General features: G+C 31.9%; 3 protein-coding genes across 5 annotated transcripts; 2 read left to right on the top strand and 1 right to left on the bottom strand.

The window, feature by feature from the left end:
• Nucleotides 1-1,334: 1,334 nt before the first annotated feature.
• Nucleotides 1,335-4,561, top strand: LOC123223531 (ribosomal RNA-processing protein 8). 2 transcript variants are annotated; one of them, XM_044646712.1, is made up of 9 exons: nucleotides 1,335-1,562; nucleotides 1,659-1,720; nucleotides 1,831-1,882; nucleotides 2,388-2,502; nucleotides 2,645-2,739; nucleotides 3,563-3,669; nucleotides 3,770-3,878; nucleotides 3,951-3,995; nucleotides 4,105-4,561. In XM_044646712.1, the coding sequence occupies exons 1-9, from the start codon at nucleotides 1,401-1,403 to the stop codon at nucleotides 4,174-4,176; spliced, it is 819 nt and encodes a 272-aa protein (XP_044502647.1). In that variant the 5' UTR covers nucleotides 1,335-1,400; the 3' UTR covers nucleotides 4,177-4,561. The 2 variants fall into 2 exon arrangements, with proteins under 2 accessions (XP_044502647.1, XP_044502646.1); XM_044646711.1 differs by having other exon boundaries at nucleotides 1,336-1,562; nucleotides 3,764-3,878.
• A 955-nt stretch (nucleotides 4,562-5,516) lies between these two features.
• On the bottom strand, nucleotides 5,517-7,420 carry LOC123223532 (biogenesis of lysosome-related organelles complex 1 subunit 1). Of its 2 annotated transcripts, none has more exons than XM_044646715.1 (3): nucleotides 7,221-7,420; nucleotides 6,921-7,126; nucleotides 5,517-5,897 (listed from the first exon to the last, which is right to left on the bottom strand). In XM_044646715.1, exons 1-3 carry the CDS (start codon nucleotides 7,372-7,374, stop codon nucleotides 5,883-5,885), a joined length of 375 nt encoding a protein of 124 aa, XP_044502650.1. In that variant the 5' UTR covers nucleotides 7,375-7,420; the 3' UTR covers nucleotides 5,517-5,882. The 2 variants fall into 2 exon arrangements, with proteins under 2 accessions (XP_044502650.1, XP_044502649.1); XM_044646714.1 differs by having other exon boundaries at nucleotides 5,517-5,882; nucleotides 7,221-7,416.
• Nucleotides 7,421-11,993: 4,573 nt separating this feature from the next.
• On the top strand, nucleotides 11,994-16,241 carry LOC123224116 (serine/threonine-protein kinase STY13). The gene is made up of 6 exons (XM_044647650.1): nucleotides 11,994-12,488; nucleotides 12,700-12,832; nucleotides 12,938-13,133; nucleotides 14,392-14,516; nucleotides 14,611-14,769; nucleotides 15,508-16,241. Exons 1-6 carry the CDS (start codon nucleotides 12,358-12,360, stop codon nucleotides 15,820-15,822), a joined length of 1,059 nt encoding a protein of 352 aa, XP_044503585.1. The 5' UTR covers nucleotides 11,994-12,357; the 3' UTR covers nucleotides 15,823-16,241.

Genomic DNA, 16,241 nt, shown 5'->3' with positions numbered 1-16,241 from the left:
GTTTGCACTTTGCAGTTGAGCAGCCTTGGCTCCATTCTCACAATCCATCTCCTCTTTTGCCAAATTCTCATCAGTCGCTGTCGTCTGAGTCTGAGTCTTGGCAATCACGTGAGCTGCGGTTGTCATTCTTCAAAATGAAAGAAAAAAAGGGTAATGTTTTGTGGTGATGTCGGTTTGCAACTTCAGGAAAAAGCATGAGTTTCATATAGGCATGGAAGATAAGGGGCATTGAATTGGCATTTTATTATGTGTCTCATCTCATTCACCCACCTCCTCAGTATCACCATTAGAGAATAGAAATCGCTGATGCTATATTAACTTTGTAAATCTTCCATGCTTAGACAATAAAGGGGGAATTGGAAATGAATTATGAACTCATGTATCAGAAGTTTATCCTAAGATAAAAAGAAAGCGAATTCACACATATCATGAGCTGAGAGCTCAGCTTTATGGTGTTACATTAATTTTCATAGCATTATTGAACAGAGAGAGGCCTTGGACTGCTCAGTCTTTCCTTAGAGATTAAGCATTCAGTCATTCAAGCCTTAGGATCTGCTTAGTGCATCTTATTCAAATGGAGTTTATTGAGGAAGATTGAGCATTCTTTGATGAAAAAAATCATTAATTTTTTGGTTAAACAAAGTTACCAGAGCTTTGAATTCTTAAAATATCAAAGACTTCAATATACACAAAGAGCAATGCTATGTATACACAAAGAACAATACACATAAATTGATATACACTTATATTTATCATTTCGTGATTGAATGTCTCTGTCTATATTTATTTGATGGGTAAACCCAGGATATGATAATCACAGATAAACTTGAGACACAATGACCAAACTCATAATCACTGCACTAGGTAAATTAAGGTTTCACAAATATGATAAAGAATCAAACCTATATTTTCACCTTAAAAGTTCTAAAGTTATATCAATTTTATTAATCTTTATAATCAATAAATTAATATGAAATTTCAAAGATTATTCGCATCTTTCGGCCAAGGGTATAAACTCGTTTAATACATTAGTGTACTGCATGTGCAGTCCAAAATATTTAAGGGCATCAAAGACCCATTACTGCCTCAAATTTATTTAGCCTAAGCGGCTATAGTCCCCCTAAGATTTTTATTATAATAAGATTAGGCCAACCAAACGAGCAAAAAGTACAAATAAGTACCGACTCCGAAGTTTTTGACTGTATGACTCCATGATCCAATTTATGTTCCAAACAAAAGGCCCAAGAATAGAAATTCAATTCAGTTTTAGAAGCTTTCAGAAACATTATGAAGGCCCATTATTAGGCCCATGATAAAAACACTAAACACAAAGTTTACTTATCTGAACTCTTCAACCCCGAAGAAGGGCTTTGGTTTTGTGCAAGTGTTGCAGAATCGCCATGAAAGAGCAAGGAAAAAGAAAACGCAAGAGAGGGAGGCAACGCCATCCTCAAAATCAACAGTCGAAGACAATTACAAAGCATGGCAAACAAACCCTTCAACATCAACCTTCTACTTCCGCTACTTCGAAACCACCCAAGTCCTCAACTTTCCTCGACAAGGTCTCTCTCTTTCACACTCTTGTTATATCTGTATGTAAGTTTTGGAATGTCTTTAATGATGTTTAATGGGTTTGGTTTTCGTTCTTCAATATGCAGATGCGAGCCAGGTTATCTGGGGGACATTTTAGGATGCTTAACGAAAAGCTTTACACTTGCACGTAATTTTTTTTACTTTTCTTCTCTTTATTGTTCTATCTACAACTAAAGGTTTTGATTTTTATTTGTTTACCTTATCTTTCAAGTGGGATTTTTTTTTCTTTTTTGTTAGTGGAAAAGAAGCACTCGACTATTTCACAGAAAACCCTGCATTGTTTGATATGGTAAGATTTTCCAACTTAGGTTTTATTATTGTATGTAAATTTTTGTCATTTGATCTGATTATGTAAAATAATTTAGCAGATGGTATGATGAGAAGATTTGTTTGGTCTAGCATTTGAGTTATACCTTAACTCATAATGCAAAATTGTTGTTAATATCTTTAAATTATCGAGTTCTTTACATATCCTTTTGCATTGCTCTTTCCATATCCTACTTGACTATCCTTAGCATCTAAGTTTAGCAAGTCCCTTGAATGGACTCTGAGGTCATAGAAGAGTCCTGGAATATGAGACACCAAAATTTGAGGATTCTATTATAAATCTAATTGCTTCATCTAATTTGTTAGATTTCCATGGTATGACTATCTCATGACTTATTTGACCATGTATACTTGACTTACTTTTTAGTTATGTTCTTCTGATCTAAGAGATTTTATTGAAATACTATTTGAATGACTGTTTTATTTGGAGAAAAGAGTGCTAACTTATTATTTTTCTGAACTGGCAGTATCATTCAGGATATCAAGAACAAATGTCTCATTGGCCTGAGCTTCCTGTTAATAAAATTGCAGAATGGCTGAATGGTCGCAGCCCTTCTTTAGTTGTTGCTGATTTTGGCTGTGGTAAGGATTTTGCTGAAATCCATCAAATGTTGCTAAATTGCAACGGATAATCACCACTCTTATTTGTGATTAAATCTTACAGTTCACTTATATATGTTCTTTTATTGGCTTTATCAACATCTTTGTGCTACATGTGTTTCAGGGGATGCACACCTTGCAAAAATTGTGAAGAATAAAGTTTTTTCTTTTGATCTTATCTCAAATGATCCTTCAGTTATTGCTTGCGATATGTCTAATGTAAGTGTTTTCTTTTTCTCATTTAAAGCTCATATGACAGCAATAATTGTCATTTGGACTGTGTACCAGTTTATAAAGTATATATTAATCACTTTTCCCTATTTAGGACTAAATGAGTCGAAACTGTCCTTTTCTTATTGTTGAGGCAGTATTTATCTTGCCACTGGATATTATTGTTTAAATTTTCTCATTTTATATTAAGGTGGAAACTTTTTCACTCTTGTAATTATTTTATGAATCAATGATATTCTCATTGTTTAATTAATATAATTATGTATAATCCTCTGTAGCAAATGGTGCTAAAAACATAGTTTTGCCTTGCATGCTCAGTGATTAGTCTTGCAGGTTGAGGGTTTTCATACCTACTAGATATGCTTGGCGATTATTTCACTTGTTCAAGCACAAATTTAGAAACTAGACTCGTCTACCTTTATGCAATGACATTCCTCTGTGATTAAGTTTCTATTCTTGAACATTAAAGGGCCTATTATTAAGAGAATCAGTATAGATGAGTAATGATGATTTGTAATATATAGTCCTTAAACTAATGTCTTGTTTTTGTTGTTCGATGTGTTTTCTACAAATGTTATCATAAAACCCATGATTTTGGTGATTGTGGATTTGGCTGAAAATTAGAAACCTCAATTGGTAAACTGCTATATGACTTCCCTAGTTTTTTTTCCTGGATTTAAAAAAGGTTGAAGTGGAGGCTCAAGAAAATGCTTTAGAAGTTCTTTTTCTTTTATTATTATTTTTTTTAAGATTAAAAATTCTTTCAGACTTCTGCCCTCCTTAGTAATTCTTTGTTTGTGCTTTCTGCCAGACATCCCTTGACTCGTCATCTGTAGATGTTGCTGTCTTCTGCCTTTCGCTGATGGGAACAGACTTTCCCAGTTACCTTCAGGAAGCTCATAGAGTTCTTAAGCCAAAGTTCATAACTCATTCTTCTTTTTAAGTGTTAAGCTCTCGTTGTGTTAGTTTGTTATTTCAATTCATAATTTTAATTGATGATGGTTCCTCCCAGTGGCAGGCTTTTGATAGCAGAGGTGAAGAGCAGATTTGACCCAAATACTGGAGGAGCAGACCCAAAGGACTTCTCTAGGGCAGTTTGTGATCTTGGGTTTGCATCTGAGTTAACGGTCAATTTCTTTTCCCCTCATTTGCCTCTATAACTGATCATTTTCCCCTGCTAACTGGCATGTTATTTACAGGACTTTTCAAATAAGATGTTTATTTTGTTATACTTCAAGAAAAAGGTTAGCTGCTATTTTATAAAAACCCTGTTATCATTATCATTTCTAGTTTATCTGATTAATGGGTGCCATATAATTTGATGTTCATCATTTCGCATCTTTTACTTGCTAGGAGAAGCACGACTCGGAGAGCAAGGAAATTGAATGGCCTGAGTTAAAACCATGTTTATACAAACGTCGCTGAAACTAAAGACAACAATGCTCCTCTAATCTTGTGTATCGTCTCCAATGACGTGGTTTTCTGTACCTCATACCGTAAATGCACTGATAGGCAACTTCTGAAGGAAGTTCATTAAATTTTGTAATGCATATCCCCAAATGAGTCATTCTTTCTTTCCTTTTCTTTTTTTCTTTTTTTTTTTTTTTTTTGGTTGGGTTCAAACAAATTTCAATTTTATTTACCATAACTTTGTAAGTTTACCAAAATTAAATCTACAGTCCGGAAATTTTGAAGGTATTTTTCCTTTTTCAATTGTATTTAGTCAGTTATTTGAGTGAGTTCAGGCTGACTAACTAGAGCAACATTATTGCCAATTGTGCATTTTCTAATATAAATTCTTTCATATAAACTGATATTGCCAATGTTACACAATTGTTACATTATTCATTTACATCGAATAATTTATTTTCAATTCTCATTCTTTCATTCATATGGTTGCTATATGTAATTTTATTTTTTGAATTCTCCTTCAACTGTGGGTAACTCGCAATGATTCACATGGAGATTATTATTTCTTGGGTTCATTGCTATCTGGTTTCAATATTCCAGCCGTCAGCCATGTCAAATGAAACGCCTCAAGTGTGGCTTTCTATTACTTACAGTGGGCTTCTAGTTAATCGGTCTTAAAATCTCATGAACTACAGCCGCATGAGATGAGACAAAGAAATTGAGCTAGTCCATATGCCCTCGGAAATAGATCAGCAGATTCCAAAAGATAGTTTATAAGAAACCCGTGAAGCTGAAAGCTTGAAAATTAATTTAAGTTGAAGAAATACAGTGATCACCTAAACTTAGCAAGAAACTTGCTGAAAGGTTTGGAAAAAGCTTGGAAGCATAGAGATTATCTTCAAAGATGACTTCCCTGAAAGTGATGGAATCAATGCATTAATACCAATTTCAAATCATTAAAGTTCCATTTTATTGTCTTATATTTCTTTAAAATATATCTTCTACTGCTAAGGAACCAAGTAAAAGACTGATCAAAGATAACTTGAATTGGCATAAATCTTCTTTCCTGTTCGCTAAAAACTATGACAAGGATGTATTTTCATATCTGACTTCAAAAGGGCTTTTTCCTCCCGCTCATTTTCCAACTTCCAAGTATTCTCCAATCCTCTATGGAAGAAACACCAGGACCTGGAAAAATGTAGCGGCATACAGCAAGATCTCAAAATCTACTAGATTGAAAGTCACCCCCTTCATTGAATGGCAATAGATAGAAACATTATGCAATACAAATATGAAGTTCTGAATAAGGATTGGTTTGCCACACATAAGTAAACAATGAGCCAAGTCCGACAGAATACCCAATAAAACTTAATCCATTTCCTGCCTCATAAATATTACCGTTACACGTTACATAGCTTGCTCGTTAAATGGGAAATACAAACATCTCAATACATGCACACAACCAAAATAATTGAAGTTTAGGTGGCCAATGAATGTTCACAGAAGATTCACAAGTTTTGACACGATGGAGTGATAATTTATATTGGGGGGAAAATGGCATTGTCAATAGGTTGTTAGCTCTCTGTATGGAAGGCATACCCCAGGACAAGGGTCTAGAGAGAGACAAGAAATCATTCTTGGTAAATATTGCGGATTGCTGCATTAATGCTTTTGCAGTCAAAATCCATCGTCTTCATCCAGTTCTCAAAGTCTCCAATTTCCTACAACACAAACCCCTAGAGTAGTTATCATAAGAAGTTATCTGTATGGGAAACATCTTATAGCAAGCAATTCAAAACGAGGAAAATAGAATACATTTCATATCAGCTTTTATAATTCAAATTTCCCGATTAGATGCATCACTGATTATATGTTATCAAAATTATTTCTAGAATTACTCCTATGAGTCCATATACACTGCATGGAGGTATCACCATATCAGCAGTCATAAAACAATCTCATACTAATTAGAATGAGTACGGTGTTATTAGCTCAGTTTTATGTCATCACTACCATAAACCAAACCGAAATAATATCGTGCAGTTCAAACAGGAATTTACGTACTACATCCAAACACAAGTTTCTTTCTCCAAATTTTGATTCCTATTTTGAAGGTCCAATGTAAAGCAAAACGGCCTAATTTGAGTTCCATAACAGGCATTATATCTTCAGCAAGAGGATACTATATGTTGGATGGAATGGAAGAGAAAACTGAAGACAAATGAAATCAGAAAAAAGGGGAAGAATATGCATCCACCATCCTTCTATCCATTTGGTTTGACAAGTAGAAAAAAATTCCGTTAAATGCAAATTATATAATAACTCTTTCTTTTCATTAGGCTTTCTTGCAGCCCTGAACACCCAATATATAAGAATCAAAATTTGAGACTCTTCCCACTCTTTTCTACCAAACACACAAAGCAACCTTCACTCCATTCTTATTCCTATATAGTTCTATCCTACAGAGGAACTCCAGAGAAAGCATTTGTGTAAACACACACAGCCACACGTACAAAACTATCAATCCATTTTCTTGCTTCCAAAGCATTTTCAAGAAAGCCATAACCCATATGCTTAATCCAAACACCTTTTTATCAATTTCATCCAAACACCACTACAAAATCATTATCTAAAGCACTCCTGATCACACCATATATCTCCAAATTAAACTCTTCTAATCCAGCAAGCCACTATTAAAATAACTAAAACTATAAACAGCAATATAGACCATACAAAATTCAAAATTTAAAAAAAGGAACCTTCATGGCAGAGTTAATAGCATTTGTAGTAGCCAACCACTGATCAGTCTGTTTCATAAATCGGGCAATTGTAGCTGCCAAAACTCGAATTTCAATTTCAATTCTTTTCTCATTCAAATAACACTCGTGCACCCCACTATTCGTTGCATCCACCAATAAATCAGATACCCTTTTTGCATTATCAATCGATTCTTTCTTCGCTAACTCTATTTTCAGAAAAACAACAATAACAGCATCACAAAACTATATATATATAAGGACTGAAACTTTTTCAATTGAAAGAGAAAAAGACAAACCGACCCGTTTGTTGGCGGAGTTTGAGAGAGGAGTGGTGGTGATCGTGGAGTAGTTGAAGAAGGGAGGCCTCGAGACTACCCAGGTCTGCTTGAGCTTTGTCAGTCTCGGCAGGGAATGGCACGCGCGTACGCGCCAGAGGCAGCTGAGGTGAATACATTGATCTCAATAGAGCGAGTGAGGCTCAATTGTGGGTCTATTTTGTTTAATTTATGAAATATTTCATTACTCTTTTATAAAATGACTCTTTTAACCCCTTTTATAGAAAATATTAAAATCAATTGAAGATATTCGAAAGACATATAGCTTACCAGACGAATATCTCATAAGTTTATGATTTAATTGATTTAATTTATTTTTAAATTATTATAAATTTTTTAAATAATATCAATAATTTAATATATTTTTTAAATATAAACTATATAAAATTGATTAAAAATAACTTATATAATTATCAATAACAATTTCAAAATTTAAAATTTTAAAAAATAAAAAATTTTATTTATTTATACTATTTTCTTCTTATTTGAGTTTATAAAAATAAATATTTTATCATCATTTGAATAATTTTTTTGGTTAAAAATATGATAAATTTTTAAAATTCATATCCAACGTTATTTTAAAATAATCAAAATAATTAAATTCATTTGATTTTATATATTTTAATATGAATGATAAAAATATAATTATTTACCAAATATTGAAAAAAAAAACAAATTAATTTGAACTTTTGAGAATTGATTGAGTGAGCTGAGAGGAGGGAGTGAATTATTATGTAAAATTATGAATTTTGGGGTATTTATATAAATTGAATAAAAAGAAGGGAAAAAATATGTTGTCATTTGTAACCCAACGACCACATTGTCGGTAGATAGGCTATTAGCCCAACGGCACAAAATGTTTACCTTTTTCAACTTTCGGCGGCTCGTGCTATGGGCCCACCTAAACCATATGTTGGGCCAAAACTGGAAGGTTTGAGTTGGCCGAACCACCGATCATATTTAGATATAAAATATTATTTAATTATATATTATTTTATTTTTAATTTAAAATTATTAATTTATTTTTATTTATATTTAAATAACATTAAATAATTACAGAAAAGGTTATTGTTAATTATATATAATTGGTATTAAATTAGTATTTAATATAAATATATATAGTTTTATGATAAATTATAATAAAATTATATGTATAATTTTATATACAATTAATAATTATTATCATATTATTAGATATTATGTATTATTTTATTTTTAATTTTTAACTATCGAATTATATAATAATATATCATTATTTATATATAAAATTATTAATATAGTACGAGAGATATACGACCAAAGATAAAAGAAAAATGAAGGAATGAGTTTACCATTGAGAAAAAGGGAAAATGAAGATGCGACAGGTTGAGGTTTCTTTTTTTTAGTGAGTTAAAAAATGTTTTTATCTTTATGATAAAACCAATCATAAAAGGTAGTAATAAATAAAAAATATTAAAATATTATTTTAATTAAATATTTTTGAAAGACTATGTATTAAATTAAATTAATATATATTATATTAAATTTTTAAGTAATTAAAGTATTTTTAAATTATTAATATATTTTAAAAAATTATTTTTATGTTATTTATTATTTATATTAAAAATAAATTATTTAATTTTAAAATTAATAAATAAAATTAAAATTATTACAAAATTAAAATTATATGATTTATTATTATATAATAAACAATATAAAAATAATATCCATGATAAAAATAAAATTAATTATTTTGTATAATTGTTCAATTGATATAGTAAATTTTTTTTTTTACCAACTCCGATGAGTACAGCTTAAAAAAAAATAGCTCTTTTAACTCAATTAAATATTAGGGTTAATAAAATTAATGAAACATTAAAATTTATTTTAAAATAATTGGATTCAAATATCTATTATTTTTATGAAATTTTGATTTGAATTATTTATTATAGGCCAAAAGACTTATTCTCACTCAAGGTATAATGAAATCGCAGACTTTTATTTTTCAATTTTTTAAAATTTAAACACCTACCCATAAATAAATTTTTGTTAAAAATATCAATTAGTGTTAAAGATAAAACTATTATTTATTTAAAAAATTAAAGTTTTATCACATTTTTTTCTTTAAATTTAAAAAACTTTTAATTGTCCCCTAACCCAAAGTTTGAAAACTGATAAACACCTTCTATGGTTTGTTTCTCTTCTCTCCTTGCAGTCTTTGATTGTTGGTCATCCTCCCTTTCGCTTTATCTCTCTCTTGCCTCTTGACCATCTTCGATTGTCTTCGTCTCTCAAATGAAGACTCGTCGTCTTCATCTGAGAGATAAAAACCACACATCTTCGTCTTAGATAAAGACTGATCATCTTTGTCTTAATTGAAAACAGCTAGAGAGAGAAAAGAGAGTGACCAAAGGAAGAGATAAGGTGAGAATGAGGACGACCGATGACTAAAAATGATAAATCGATGTCGAAGAGAAAAGAAACAAATTTTATAAAAGTATTTGTTAATTTTTAAACTTTAGATTAAAGAAAAAGGGTAAAATTTTTAAATCTAAAAAAGAAAATATAATAAAATTTTAATTTTTAGTAAAAATAATTTCATCTCTAATTTTAATAAAAAAATGTTTATAAATAAATATAATAATTTAATATTTCACTATATCTTGCAAGAGAGTAAGTCTTTTGGCCTTTACAATTAAAAAAAACTAAACTAAACTAAAAAACCCTCCCAAAAAGGGGTCCAATCAAGTTCTTCGTTAAAAAATTGACCAAGAATGGTGAGAAAAGATATTCACGGATTGGCGGCCGTTTGATTAAAAATTGTATGGTTGATTGACGTTAAAATTGTAGTCAACAGTAAAAAAGCTCAAGCCAAAGGTCCAATTCCCAAAGAGTCGATTCAAGTCAATTAAGACCAACACTTTAATTTTTAATTTTTGTGGTAGCCAAAATGTCAAACTAATTATCATTCACAACCTAACCTGAGTACCTCACCGACATCGTTTTTAGACTTTTTTATTTTTTCTTTTATATATTACAAATTTGATTGCAATGTAGATTTAAATTGAGATTCATACACAACCATAATAAGTTCAAGAGAAAATTCTAACATCAACTGGTGATAAGATCTTCGAGTGTTCCCGTCAATGGTTCCAATCGAAGTCTATGTTTGATTAAGATTAATGCTTATTTTGGCTTATGCATGAAGTAAGATCGATAAGTTATACTTTGAGTAATGTTATATAAATAATTTTATGTATAAATGATAATGTGTCATTATATGATTAGATAGTTAAAAATTAAAAATCAAATAATACTTAATCACACGATGATACATCATTATCGAAGGAGAAGAAATTAAAAAATTAAAAATAAATTTTAAAATTTTAAAATTTTATCTTCCACCTCTCCTTAGATGTCGATCGGGCATCCAAATGAGAGGAGAGAGACCGCCGGAGGGAAAAGATGCTTCGGGAGGGAGAGGCCGCCGGCAATGGAGTCAGAGATTTCAAAACGAATTCCTAGGGTAAAACTGTTATTTTTTAAAATTTAGGTTGGGGGAAAGTTTTAGTTTTTAAAGTTTAGGGAGGCAAAAAGAGATAAAATTTCAAAGGGTTAAGGTTATGTTAATTTTAACTACTCATAGATGGATATTCAGGATTATCAAAGTTAAAAGAAGAAAACTTAAAAATACAACATACCTTGGGTGGGAAATAGTCCTTTGGCCTTATATCAATTACACATTTGGGAAAACGTGATAACTTTTCTATGTAGGCACAAAATATAATTTAAGCACAATCTTATAAATATTGATGAGTTAAACTATGTTTTCGTTACTATCTCAAAATAGAAAGACTTTTATCCGTACTTTACGTTGATATATGATTAGGTAATATATTTGGTCATTCATTAAACAATTTAATATAAATTAGTGACTGATCATTTCTTTGATATCGTTTCTATGAGGTTAATTTAAGAGGAGTTTTACCACTTAAAACTCTAAATTCAAACTTACAATTTTGTCAAACTCAAATATTTTTAATTGAAACTACTAAATTATTAAAATAATTTGTCATATTTGAATTGAATACAACCTAATATCATATATTAATTTAAATTACTTTTAATAATTATAATAATCAATTGTCAACCATCAATATTTTCCTTGCTCTTTAACCTAAATCAACCAACACGATGACTTTGTAAATGTTTATATATTTATAATTTGACCTTTTTGACCAAAAATATTTTAACTACACCCAAGAATTATACCAAATTTAAGTTATATACTTGGGATATTATTAATAAGAGTTCGTATTTTTATATAAAAATTCAAATTTTCTCTTTAAAATTTGAATACTTTATCAGTTTTATTAATTTTTAATATTTACGAGAATTCATATTATATAATCTAATTATAATTGTTTTTATTAAACAACCCAATTCCTTATATTAATATGTGAAATTTTTAATTTTAATTTTAAAATACATGATTTTTTATTTTACGAAAATAAAATTGGGTAAATAATTTATATTTTTAATTGGTACAACAAAGGGTGAAAATAGGTTAACCTGAATTAATAACAAAAAGGTCAAACGTGTCGGTGTACATACGGAATATTAAAAGTCAACTCTCTGACGAAAGCCCAAGAAACGGCCCATCTCATCTAAAGGGGAACTGGAACAGTAAAAGGGAATGGGAGTAGATTTCAAATCATGGTTTCTTCTTCAGAATTCTAAACCAAACCAAACTATACTGTTTCTCTGACAAAGACTCAGTTTCTTCCGCGGCTTTATATTCTCACATCGCCAACGCGTTATCATTATTTCTTTCTTTATTTAATATTTCTCGTTCCAATCCATCCATCCTTCACCTTCCTCGTACTTTCTCCCATCCTTTCACTCCTTCGTTTTTCTTTCTTGCGTTTTTTATGGCTCTGTTGTGGCTCTTACGCTTGTAGATTGGTTTTGTTTTTTGTTTTTGGCTGTCTCAGTGAAGAATAATTTTTCTTTTATGGTTTGGATCTGTTATTGAATGTGGGGTCTTGTGTTTTGACAAGGTGGAATTTGTTTTGGTTGATTGATGTTAGTTGGGTTCTGGTTTTGATGAGTTGAGAAGGAAAATGGGATCTGCAAATGAGTTTTTTTCTAATGGAGAGTTTAATTTAGACCCCAAGTGGTTGGTTGATGCTAAGCAGCTTTTTGTTGGCCCGAAGATTGGAGAGGGAGCTCATGCTAAAGTTTATGAGGGAAAGTAAGTTATTGTTTTGTTCTCAAGTTCTTCAGCTTCATATAATCAGTTTTTTTAACTGTAATATTAACTTTGTTTCTTTGATTTTGAGACTGAATTGAATTCAAATTCTGGTGTCATTTTTAGTTTTTTATTTTTGTTATGTGTGGTAGTTGGGTTCTTTGCGGAGATTATCTCAACCTTTGACTTTTTGAACTCTTGTCTGTTTTTTCAGATATAAGAATCAGAATGTTGCTATTAAAATCGTTAATAAAGGAGAAACCCCTGAAGAAATTGCCAAGAGAGAAGCTAGGTTTGCAAGAGAGGTTGCAATGTTGTCCAGAGTACAACATAGGAATTTAGTGAAGGTTTCTTTGATTAGCATATTGCTGAAATTTATGATTTGATTTTCATTGAACTGACATCAAGGGTTATTACCAATAACTAAGATGCTGAAAATATTGTTTTGCCAGTTTATCGGTGCTTGCAAGGAGCCTGTTATGGTTATAGTAACCGAGCTCCTACTGGGTGGAACAATGCGTAGATATTTGCTTAACCTGCGGCCAAGGTGCTTAGACATGTTTGTGGCGATTAGCTTTGCCCTTGATATTGCTCGTGCAATGGAATGCTTACACTCTCATGGAATCATTCACCGTGACCTGAAACCTGGTATGATTTTGTTAAAAAATGTCTTAACTAGACAGTTAAGCGTTTTTAGCTTGAATAAGTAATGACAGTCCTGATGCAGTTTGACAAACTGCTAGCCTGGTGCTAAGTTTGTGACTATTCTTCTTGTATATGTATTGTGACCATCTTAATCAAATTCATAAAAAGTACGAAAAAAATCAATTATTTGGTCACAAGTCTATTTTATTACTGTGTGCTCTGCCTTTATATTTTTCTTTTGTTCTGAGTTCTATGTATGGATTTAATAGGTTGTGTGTTCTATACTTGAAAAGCATTTAACTTGAGTTTCAAGACTCAGCATATATGTCTGTCTCTTTGGAGGTTCTATGTTATGGCAAAGTCATTCTACAACTGCTGGTGTGTGTAATCTTGTTTGTTGTATTGTCACTTGCATTTCATGCTGATAGGTAAACAAGTTGGATAATTTTTCTTGTCTAATTACTGTTTTATGGTTTTTATTTTCTTGATTTTGTTGAATTACCCACCTAAGAGAAAAGTATGTGGAGGTCTAACTGTATCAGAATACTCCCTCATGTTCCTGAGTTTGGTGGGAATAATAATTAACTTGCGCTCTGTTATTTTGTATGTGCCCTATAGACTTCCGTATCCCACAGAGTGGTCTGCTTGCCTGTTTATTTTTTGCCAAAAAAGGACTATTTACAATCTGATACCAAACTTACTAGTGAGAAATGGAAATTTTGGTAGCTTAGAGACTTGGTTGTGTCTCTTTTTAAACATTCTTATGATATGAAATTTAAATATCTCATTAGCACCAAAGTGTAGGTTAAAAAATTTGTCTTACACATAACAATTTGTTGAATATTTATGTAGGAGTTTTAGATTTTGCTCATTTAACTATGCTGTAGTTCCTTTTAGTTCTGTTTTGTTGTGTCGGTTCTAAACTCAACCTTTGATATCTCTATCTGGTGCTTGGTAAATGCTTCCTGCTATAATGAATGTTGCTTATAAAGAGTTTCTGATTCTGATTCATTTCAAGCTATTTCTGATAATCCCAAAAGCTAGTGAAGCTACTCTTGCATGTTTTTATTATTATCTTGTTGGGTAAAATCTAATTTCGTATTATATTGTCTATCAAGATTTTGTCTATGATCTTGAAACTATTTAGTGTTAACAGCATCATAGTCCCAAGTGACATTTATTGAAAGAAGTGGGTGCTTCTACTATGATAGCATTAGCTATCAAGCATAATTCTTATGACTTTGTTTGCTTCATTTCCCAGAAAACTTGATCTTAACAGCAGACCACAAAACAGTAAAACTTGCGGATTTTGGTTTAGCCAGAGAAGAGTCATTAACAGAGATGATGACTGCTGAAACGGGGACGTATCGGTGGATGGCTCCAGAGGTACTTTGCTAAATCACCCAGATTTTTAAGATAATCTTTTTACTAACTGAAATAGATGTTCCATATGAAACTACTGATTCACCTGTGGTGACAGCTATACAGCACAGTCACATTAAGGCGTGGCGAGAAAAAGCACTACAATCACAAAGTGGACACATACAGCTTTGGGATTGTGTTGTGGGAGCTTATCCATAATAAGTTACCATTTGAAGGCATGTCAAATCTACAGGCTGCATATGCAGCTGCTTTTAAGGTAACTTTTTATAGTTAAGGTGGAATGACTTTTCAAGGGTGTTTCTTCTCTATTAGAGTTGAAAAGGCACCTTTTTTGAAATTTCCCTTGCGCTTGCTTAATTCAAGAACGGCTGCAGACAGCCCCTTCCCTTCCATTTAATTGAGTTATATGGAAACTTTTGACACACTGAACATGAAAAGACACCAAAGAGACATCACATGTTGAAGGGCGGGAACTTGTCAACAGAAACGTACCTGAGGGGCACACCTTGAGGGCTACAATTAAGTAATTCTAGATTTTTTCTTGACCTCCTCTAAAAAGAACCCACTTGTTGAATGGGTAGCTATTTTAAGAGAGGCAGTGATACGTGGGGTGGCAGGAAATGGACTTTTTGGCCTACATGAAAGACTTTGAATCTGCCTGCACAAAATTGCTTAAGTGGATGAAACCTATTGCTAAAGATTTACGAAGAGTGAAATTGTTTCCATTTCACATTAAGAGACTGTATCGTGTAAAATATTGAATTGAAGAGGCCTATGCATGACCTTGAGTTTTATTCAAAGTTGTTTGAGTGAATCTCTCTCTCATGTCTGGCTGTCGCTTCATGATCAAGACATTTGCAGGTCTCCCATCCTGCAGTTCAACATGGCATTAAATGGCTGATAATTCTATCTTATCATACTGCTTTAAATCTCAGCCATAAATCCAGCTTCTTTTTTGGGCATCATGACGTGATATTTTTCTTTGTTGTTTCAGAATGTGAGGCCCAGTGCTGAGGATCTTCCTGAAGATTTAGCTTTGATCGTGACTTCTTGCTGGAAAGAGGATCCAAACGCACGACCTAACTTCAGCCAAATAATCCAGATGCTCCTTAACTATCTCTCTACAAATTCACCATCAGAGCCTGTCGTTCCTCATCGGACATTTTCTTCTGAGAACAGAGTCTTACCACCAGAATCTCCTGGCACAAGCTCTTTAATGCCTGTAAGAGTTGACTCAGATTCAGCCCCAAATGCCAGAAACGAAGACAATTCAAGAGGTTTCTTCTTCTGCTTTAACAAATGTTACTGATCCTTCCAATGGCACAATTTTGCCGTTGGATGTACCCCATGGTATATTAGGAACAAGATCAATAAACTAAAAGAATACATCAAGATCACACAAGAAAAAAAAAAACAGATGTCAAATCTTTAGAGAGCATCTACTTCAGTGGCCATAGGAGCTCTGTAGCATCTGATGTCTCTATTAACTTGGTTTTATGGGTGATATTACAATGCTCTGTGTAACCCAGATCCTCCACCAGGAACTTGGGAGTTGAGGAGGTTGCTGTGCTGTACATATTATCATTGTAAAATAAGTTCATCCAAAGGCTTCTACTCCTGTTTTAACTTTTATCCTAAGAGAATGTGTAGTCCAACCACTAATTGCTTTGAGCTTGTCGCTTAGTAATGCTATTTTAATATAAAAAAGGCACATTTTCCTTGTTTTAA

The sequence above is a fragment of the Mangifera indica genome, chromosome 8 (genome assembly GCF_011075055.1).
Source record: "Mangifera indica cultivar Alphonso chromosome 8, CATAS_Mindica_2.1, whole genome shotgun sequence".
Lineage (NCBI taxonomy): Eukaryota > Viridiplantae > Streptophyta > Magnoliopsida > Sapindales > Anacardiaceae > Mangifera > Mangifera indica.
This window is presented reverse-complemented; position numbering and strand designations above follow the sequence as displayed.